Source organism: Puntigrus tetrazona, chromosome 10, assembly GCF_018831695.1.
Source record: "Puntigrus tetrazona isolate hp1 chromosome 10, ASM1883169v1, whole genome shotgun sequence".
Lineage (NCBI taxonomy): Eukaryota > Metazoa > Chordata > Actinopteri > Cypriniformes > Cyprinidae > Puntigrus > Puntigrus tetrazona.
The window spans coordinates 15,958,504-15,968,167 of record NC_056708.1 but is presented as its reverse complement, the minus strand read 5'-3'; the positions used below and the strand labels follow the sequence as shown (position 1 = coordinate 15,968,167).

The 9,664-nt window shown below is 36.1% G+C and overlaps 1 protein-coding gene across 1 annotated transcript; it reads right to left on the bottom strand.

Moving 5' to 3' along the window:
• Positions 1 to 482: 482 nt before the first annotated feature.
• On the bottom strand, positions 483 to 8,925 carry anxa4 (annexin A4). The gene is made up of 13 exons (XM_043250768.1): positions 8,771 to 8,925; positions 7,048 to 7,102; positions 6,642 to 6,729; positions 5,595 to 5,689; positions 4,619 to 4,732; positions 3,761 to 3,851; positions 3,571 to 3,650; positions 3,369 to 3,425; positions 2,823 to 2,916; positions 1,868 to 1,963; positions 1,722 to 1,780; positions 1,510 to 1,632; positions 483 to 768 (listed from the first exon to the last, which is right to left on the bottom strand). Exons 2-13 carry the CDS (start codon positions 7,054 to 7,056, stop codon positions 691 to 693), a joined length of 984 nt encoding a protein of 327 aa, XP_043106703.1. The 5' UTR covers positions 7,057 to 7,102; positions 8,771 to 8,925; the 3' UTR covers positions 483 to 690.
• Between the last annotated feature and the right edge of the window lie 739 nt (positions 8,926 to 9,664).

Sequence of the window (9,664 nt, the reverse complement as noted above, 5' to 3'; positions counted from 1 at the left end):
TAAAATTATTTTTTACGTTTTAGTATTTGTTTAATGCTAGACAAAATAATTACAGATTATATAATATTTAGTTTGTGCGTAGTTAACACAGACTAAAGGATAAGCATCTCCTTTTACTCACAAAGTGTGTTTTTTTCTGTTTTTTCAGACATGCAAGGTTTGTGACTCGCATACCTTTGCAGATGAATGTGCATAGCGCCACTTAGTGGTAAAAGTTTAAATACACTTTTTTTTGTCAGTCTTCCCACAATTCTAACAGATGCCACATTCACTCAAGATTCATATGTTGCACTTGATTAAAATGCGGCGTGTAGACGCTATGGTTGATCTCATACACTTATGCAACCAAAAGCAATTAGTGTAATTGGATCAAGCACACATGGATGTTGTACATTAAACAAATTATACTCAGAGTAATTACACAAATGGACCTTGATGAGTGTGCAGGGATTTAAAAAAATAGCGAGACAACAACAGTTCAATACGGTCAATGCAGGTTGTTCTTTTCTCCTTTTATTAATTTAACAAACAATAAGATGTGCCAATCCATGAAGTACTCCCATAAATTTCAAGGAATAAACAACAACAACAACAAAAAAATCATAAATCTCATTTAAAACGTCACTGCTTGGTTTTAATTGGTATTACAAACAAGGAATGTGTTTGTAGGCCTTGTGTGAAAGAAACATTTCATGCTAACACGCCAACGCACTTTTCCCCTCCGCACAGCTCCAACAGGATCTTGCGGTAATCGCCTGACGTGTCACCCTAGAAAACATTTTCAACAAAAGAGTTTCGTGATGCGTTACGTGTCGCTACTGCCTTCAGTGGTGCTTTGAGCGGGGATTCGTCTGGAAAAATTGCTGAAATTAAACTAATTATTCATCCAAAAATGAATCTGCGGCAAAGGGATGCCGTCAGAATCAAAACACATCATTATAAAATATAACGGCTGATTAAAAACAATTATCAAAGTAACCCACACCATTCCAATCCAGCGAAAAGCTGCGTGTTTGTGAGAAACAACTCCATCGAGATATTTTTATTTAAAGCTAGTGATTTCAGCTAGAATACAAGTTTATAAAATACTGCTAAAATCTTCTCGTCTAAATCAGGAGAGAAATATGCACAGATCAAGAACCATTTACAAGTTAAAACGGGTTTTAATTATGGACTTGTTCCTTATAAACACACTTTGCGAGACCTTAACTGATGAATTGGAGTCATGTTGATTACTTGTAGATCGTTTTGATGTTTTTATCAGCTGTTTGGACTCTCATTTTGACGGCACCCATTCACTGCTAATGCTAAATTTGTCCAAATTAGTTTTTATGAACAAACTCATCTGCACACCGAATAAGTACATTTTCAGCAAGTTCATTTTTGTCTGAGCTATTGCCTCCGGCTTTCCTTAATGCCCGAGGTGTTGTGTAAGCTAATTCGTACATGAATATGGCTTTTGAACATGATGTTTAGCTAAATATTCTCAGTTAAACAGGTGTGTCCTACCTTTATAAAGGAGTGAAGGGTCTTTCCATACATCTTCAGAAACTCTGATTTGATGTCGAGCATATCGATCTCGGCCCGAGCCACCATGATCCTGATCAGTACGCTATCAGTGGTGCCCAAACCCTAAGAGCCGAGGAACAAAAGGTAATGATTTTGCTCTGGTCATATCCCTAATGTGTTCAATAAGTTGATTAGTCGTTGTTTTCGTTTACCTTCATTGACTTGTAGAGCCTTTCAGCAAAAAATGCTTGCTTGTTTTTCATGCATTTCACTGCAAAGATTATGAAATGCTTTTTAGATCCCACTATGCAATTGAAAACGTTACCATAACAGACGTATTGCAATACTTATGTGTGACCTATTGCTAGAAATGCATCCTCCAGGCAGCCAGACATCTCCCTCTTTATGCTGTCTTCAATGTCCCGTCCAGATATCTTCTGATACTCCTCAAACACTGGGGAAAAAAAAAAAAAAAAAAAGAAAATGTGCTGGATGTAATACTAATAGAATGCAATATGCAACGTTTCAGATGCTATAGTTGTCACATGATCTTGCACATTTAATTTCGCAGGATTAAATACGTATAACTTATAGTGCTATCAAAGAATTAATTCCAATTAAAATCGCATACAAAATAATTTTTCATAAAATGCATTTATATAAATATGAGTGCTGTGCGTATTTATTATGTTTATATAAAAGCAGACACATTCATGTATACATTTCAGAAAAGAATGAGTTTATATATATGAAATATTTATAATGAAAATTATATGAATATAAATATAGGCATACTGTGTGTGTGTGTAATAAATATACATAGATATAACACACATATTATGCAAAAAAAACTTATCTTTTAGATTAGATACATTTCCACAAGTTTGAACAATAAAAGTTTAATTCAATTCAGTAATTTGTTTGTGATTAATCACAGCACTAATAATTAATCATGTGCATGTTAATTAATCCCATTTATTTACCAAAATTATGAAAATATAAAACTACTCAAAATTAAATTACAATTAAAATGAAAATGTTCGATTCAAAATAATTTAAAAACTATAATAGTATATAAATAATGGTAAAATAACACTGTGCTGTGCAAAATGTAAAAGAACAGTATGAATGGGATGTCTGAGATGTCTATTCCAAACTATTTTATTTCCACCCTCTCACCACAAGGTGGAAGTGATGGGTCTACTTCACTGTCCCAAGGTCAGTTTACCACTGCGCTACTTTGTACTGTTACGTAAGAAGGATCGCCTGACTGGGAAGCAGGGTTTCTGTTATTGTCTTGTGTATGTAGATACCTCGGAGTAAGTGATTTCTGTTCCTGACACACAGCACAGTGAGGAACTTGACCTCATCTGTTCCCCAGCGAGCTTCGCCTGCCTCGTAGATGTCCTGTTGCACGAGAAACAGTTGAGAATTTTATCTGTGCGATTTCCTTAATATCGTTAATGATTGATGAGCATCAACACGAACCCCACACATTATAAAGCGGCTCACTGTAGATATATATATATATATATATATATGTCCATTGAAGAATTAGAAAATATAAAAGAACATACATTTGTATTTACATTAGATAACATATAAACAATAATTATTCTAAATTAAGGCACAACATGAACGCTATGGGTTTAAGTATTTTAGAAAAAGAATTGAAATTGAAAATGTGTTTTTGTTCTTTCGCTGTTTGCTAAAGTGCTACTATTGCAAATCACACTGGATTTGCTAAGCAAATAATATGTTAGCAATACCCAATATAAGGTAATCAGAACCCGTTACACCACAAAAATCGAATGTGCTTATTACTCAAAAAGCTATGCTAACCACAATAAAATCCTCACCTTTGCATCCTGGACAGCCTGAGTCTCGTCCACCTTGGTGCTCTCGTCACGCCCAGCCTGTAAACGAAGCAGAAAAATATATATTGATATCCCATGTGCCAAACTAATAGGGGTCACTTAGCCCCCGGCCGGCAAACAAGTTAGAAGTGAAGGAATCGAATAATGTTCTTCACGATTAAGACGATGCAGGCGATTTACTTACTGAGAGTAAAGACACCAAAACTCTCTGGAACATTCCAGACGTGTCTCCGCAGACATCGTCCTCAAGACTCTTGTCATGTTCTGCGATAATGACATCATCAGCACACGAAAAGTCATTAAAACTAGTGTGAGGAGACCCGTAGATTTTGCACAGTGTAAAAGTGCAAGCGGGTGCTGTAGTGTATACGTACCTTTTTTGTAAGTAGCAATGATTTCCTTTATCTCTGAGTTGCTTCTTGAGGCCAGGATGTCAATGAGACATGCCTCCTCTGTCCCTGCACCCTGGACAAAGGACAAACGTACTGTGATCAGTGACTAAAATGATGTTTCAAATATAATATATATATAGTATTGCGGTGGTACCATGGTCCAGTGATGGATAATGATTATTATATCCGTTCATCTTATTTTTAAATGATCATTATTTATATTTTATATTATGGTACACCTTTATGTACTTCAAATAATACCAAGGTACTGTACCATGGCCAAAAAAACATGTCTGTTTTTTTTAATATATATATTTATTTTTGACGGTCCAAAGGCGCAATGGTTTTTACAATGTACAAACAGTGATTGGATTTATTGCGACTTTGTCTAACAACGATAATGCCAATTTGTTATTTTAAGATGTGGAAGTAAGCTATATAACTGCAAAAAAAAACTGTAAAACTGTTTGAGCTTCAAACCAGTGTTTAGGCTTGAATGCTCTAGTGTGAAAAATAAAATACCATATGAAAAGGGCAATGCTTTAAGGCCCCGATATACTTCAAACTAAATTGAATAACGAACTGAAATGACGTAATTATTTCAAATGAAATGACGTAATTTCGAACGAAATCAGGCCGAAAACGAAGTTGATTTCGGCAGTTCCAATTGGCTCACCGAATTCCACTTTCTTTGATGCAGGGATTTTTTTTCCCCCTGGTTCGTTTCTTATTCAACTGATCTCAGGCAGAGAAGCAACATCTCAAAGTCACTATATATATATATATAGACGAGCTGCCACAGGTTATTTACACACCTACTATTTCCTAGTACTCACTAACCTTGATGGCGTTTCTCAGCTCATAAGCGTCGTACACCGGGGCAGGCATCATCAGGCCGACCACAACCTTCTCAAAGCTTCCAGTAAGCTCTGACTTCAGGCAGTCAAGCAGTTCCTGAATAGGCATTTTAAAATAAAGTGGGAAAACAGTGAGAGTTAGTTTTTAAAATAGCACAGAGAGCACTTTCAATCTTAAAATTCAAAAATTCTTCTTTGACATATCCAGTCGTGCTTTAAGCCTCATTTACACATCTTACGTCGCAGAAGAATCAAATAATTCAGGTTGTAAAGAAATGATGTTCTGTTGCAGGCCAGTGCTGTAATATCTGCTGTAAGCCTGGGTGAGGAAGTCATGTCCAGAACTTCGCCCACAATGACTCACACTTTCTTGCTATGTAGAGAGCGCTGTAGTCTGTCAGTGTTTCCATTAACATAAGCAGCAAGACACCATGGCGACTTTTACCGATTCTGGTTTCCCTGACCGGCTTACAGAGTTACAGAGGTTTACAGATTAATCAAGACCAGGGCAACCACCAGGAAGTGCAATAAAAGTCAACGCTGCATTCTTTATACTTGCATATGATAACAGTCGTAAAGCAAGGACGTCTCGTGTTTGTAGATGGACTCTCTGTTCCCTCACTGTGTCCACTAAAGTGTTAATGATTGGAGCCGGTCAACAGCATCTCTTATCAGTGATTCATACTCTGCTTTGTCTAACTTCAAACTGGCCATAGAAGCATCAAGAACTGTCAACACGGTTATCTAATCACCTTGCGAAGCGTATGTTTTATGTAAATACATCCCGGCGGTTACTCACACCGTCCCTGCCATTAGGACCTTCCACAAAGATAAGAACACGACCACAAGCTTCCCTAATTTGACCAGGAGAACGTGTTGTCTTGGTCCGAAGGGACAACTGTTAACGGTGGGTTACGGCAGAGTATAGCAGCTGTTGGTTAAATTATCGCGCGCATTACCTTTCCCACGCTTTTTTTGAAAGCCTCCTTGATTTTTTGCCTTTGTGCAATAGTGCGATGAGCGACGATCTCGATGATAGCCGCTTCGTCGGTACCTGGAATTGATTCAGTGTTTGTTAAAGCAAAAAAATCGGATCATTTAGTCAACCTTAAGTCATTTAAAACCAATTATTTACCCGTTTTGCATCACCTGATAACCACATTCTCGTTTGTTGTCTTCAACAAAACACACTTAAAACTAATATTGTTAAAATAATAATGTACTGTCACTTTTACATTTTCTGTACAATGTATGTTTTCATTTATTTTAAAATATATTTCATTTATATATTAAAAAATTCCCTTATTATTAAATGCTGAAACCAGTTTGTGCTGCTTAATTTATTTTTTTTGAAAGCATGATGAAAAGCATTTTTTTAAATTTTGTGATAGTGATTTTGTGAATTGTACATACTGTTGAACTTCTTTTACACGCTTGGAAGAAAGAAAGTGTTGCATATTTGGAATGGCATCAGTGAATGATGACAATTTTCATTTTAATAACTAGAAGCTGCGTGTCATTTTGAAAGTATCAAATATAACCTAACCTATATAAAGCCACAGGCTGTTTGTAAAATGTCAACAGATTTTCTTTCTTGCACCACATAGATAGACATTTAAAGTACGAAATGCATGTTACTCAGCTCACTGAAGGCCAACAAGCGAGCCTGTGTCAAACGACACAAGTGTGAGTGCGAGTCATGTTTCCTAATGCGCTGCACGCTGAAATCAGCTGAAGTCCATTTAACTAGAACTCTGCATTCTTAAGAACAAGAAATACCTTTTTGGTTACAGGGCGAATGGCAGAGAATCAACCTTTACTCTGCATTGGACCGAAGCCCAGCTAAATCAGCAGGTTTCATTGGAAATTAAAAAAAGATATAAAGATCTACCTGATAGATCAACTGGCTACATCATTAAAAATGCAACGGGGTAATGATTCTCATTTTATTCAAATAGAAAATATGTTCTTCCTGAAGCCCGGTTTTGATGTGCCCTCTCACTTACCAGCTCCTTTCATAGCATTACGGAGTTTCTGGGCATCTTCGTCTGGGTTGAAGCCTGATGCCTCAGTGACGGTTCCACGGTTGCCCAACTACAGCAAAAAGAGATAACACCACCTTTAGACCGATTTAATAAGTGCAAAACCTAAGGATGAACTGACCACTGAAAATTAGAGGGCCGCTTGACAACTCATATTCACATACATTCAGTTTTCCTACAAAATAAATTTCAAGCGCTATTTGCCAGATTTTTTGGACTGGAAAGTGAGAATGAACCACATGACAATAAAATGAATTACCTCCCGAATCTTCTAGGAGCGTGATTAAATGCAACAAATCTTTATGAGGATGATAAAAAAAAGATGACCGCAACAACGTCTCTCTTTTTACATTCAAAATACTTTCCTTACCGCTGCCATTGTAATGGAGGAAAGGTTGAAGTTTTGAGATGAGAAGATGAAAGCACTAAAGGCAAGAAATAAAAAAAAAATGTTAAATATAAATACATGGAAGCATTCAACATACGAGGCAACTGCATATAAAAAAAAAAAAGTTTTAACTGATAAAATGCAATACATTTTATTTCATGCGATTATAATATGTCTTTGAAATCGACAAGCAAAAAAAAATTGTAAAATTATTTTTGACATGCATAGCAATGAAATAGACCAAAATTCTAATCCTATTGGTGTCACCGGTTTCTTTGATCTACTTACGCTTACAACGATTTTAGGAAACGCTTGCCAGTTTGTTTGGCTTTTATTTCAGTGAAATTTAGGAATGAGCTCTTAATAACAGTGTTAATGACACTGCTGAATAAATAACACCTTTGGATGCACTGGCAAAATGGTTTCCACTTTACTATTCAGCTCATTAAGCAGAAGAGGCTCAACCGGTAATTAACAGCCTAATGCTCAGTATCAGCTTCCCGTTTGAAACAATAAAAGGTACAACCTTTCTAACTCCCAAAAGACCTCATTTAAAACAGAGACATCTGACAGTCTCTCAGTTTTCACTTCATTGTGTTCTAACACTGACGGCGGACGCATAACAAAACGGCGCATCATTTAAGATCTTTTAATAATTCATTCTATGCATACAATGTGCTGTATGTTCAAAGAGGCTGTCGAAATTATATTGAGTGCAACACTGTTCACAAACCTCTCATAACTGAGCTTCAGTGTCTGAGATTCATTCATTGAGATTCAAAATGCATTTCAGTATTTTTTTTTATATTAAAGATTTAGCTCTTATTTGAGAAAGCTCAGCATATGCAGTGTGTAAATTAGAACCCAAAGGAAAATGTTACTCGTGAGACTTCTTAGTTTAATCATCAGCTTAATAAGATTCCTCTGAACAAATTATAACCAAAAAAAAAGACTTTCCATATTTCATATTCCAGACTCTGATGCATGTCGTGTTAGTGAAATGTTATTATATAAGCAATTTTTGTTTGTCAGTCAGCTTAATAATAATAATAAAGTTTTTATAATTTGTTTATAAAATCACGACAATGCAAAAGCAATCGTTTAATTTTTTAAACAATTGTTAGTTGTCATATTTTCCACACATACAATACAGGCCTAAATATGTTTTCCTATGTAAAAAAAACAAAACAAAAAAACATACAGCTGCTTTTAACAAGAGGATCCTTTAAAAGGCATTCTTCATATTTGGGGGTCTTTATAACATCAAAAATCCTGATTTGAAGAAACAATAGAGATTTCATTCATTTCTTTCCCTCTCGTGGTAGTATCCTTCCTCACGGACTATACTAGATCTAGGTCATCGCCTTGTGTTTGTAAAGCATGTGGTCCAATTAATTTGCCATGCAAAGCAATATGACTCATTGTATTTTAATGAAAGCCACATTTGAAGGGATCATGTTTATCAGTATGGAGTCACGTGACGGAATATGGGCGTCCAGCGCCGTCACAAAACGTTAGGAGAGAAAAAAAATTCCGAAAAAGCTTTAATGCACGATCAAGTTTTATTTCCATTACGCGTTTCCGTTCGCCTGTTAAATGAGTAAATTGCTATTGCAGACATTCGTTGTAGAGAAAAATAGAGACGCGAAAATGATTAAAGTTATGTTTTTTTAAGGAAAGCGGGTGGGAGCTTTCTCCGTCTTACCTGCTGAAGGATCCACAGACACGGCACCCGTCACTCTGAATGGACGTGGAGATTTGCGAGAAACTTTCAGAGTTTTGTTGCCAACTTTACTGGGTGTTGGCTCTCTCTCTCTCTCTCTCTCTGTGTGGACAGAATCGTGTTACAGTTCCTCATTTACAGCCCCTCCTCTTTATATTACGTTGAGATGAGAGATTGAGGGAACAGTTCATAACTAGATGAATAGTTTGCTCAAACTACGACTTGTTTATTGTTGACATGGGGATTTTTCACCCACATTTTTAATTTCAAAAGTTTCTGTAGTTGCTTTTTTGACCCTACTGTCTCCAAGTGTTTATTTCTATCACGGATAAATATAATAAGGTCGCCGCTTTGCATCAAATAGCGTAATTTTGTACCTGTCGGTGTGCCTGTTCTATAAAGCGAAAATGTTAACTCTTAATTATCTACATTGGGATTTACAGCTATACGTTGACAAAATTAAAAGCAGCCGTCTTTAACAGTAACTCCTTCATAGTTTATTCGTCTTTAATCATAATTTAGTCTAAAAATTGGTTTAAGGCTTTGCAGTAATTTACAGTCTGCTTTGCTGTTAATGATGGAATTATTTCAATCTTCGAATGGGGAAACTTTAAATATAGATTTTTTTTTGGTAAGTACAGCAAAAAAATAAATGGAGAGCGCACTCATTTTGCTCTATGGCAGTGTAAAGTCTTATTAAAACATTGCAATCGAGATAAACCTTTTAAGGCTTCTGTTAGACTGCAGTGTGTGTGCATATACCGCATTTTGATGATTAGTATGCAAAACCCATATATATTCATATATTTGACCTCGTTAATGTCAGTGTTTCCACTGTATTTGCATCTGCCCTACTGCTGAAAGGTGGAGAAGCGA

What these genes read in the sequence shown, in the direction of transcription:
- anxa4 (XM_043250768.1), bottom strand. An exon ending in TCAAAAAAAGCGTGGGAAAG is followed by an intron (nt 4,733 to 5,594) that starts GTAATGCGCGCG and finishes ATGCCTATTCAG; the next exon opens with GAACTGCTTGACTGCCTGAA. An exon ending in CAGAAATCACTTACTCCGAG is followed by an intron (nt 1,964 to 2,822) that starts GTATCTACATAC and finishes TTTTTTCCCCAG; the next exon opens with TGTTTGAGGAGTATCAGAAG.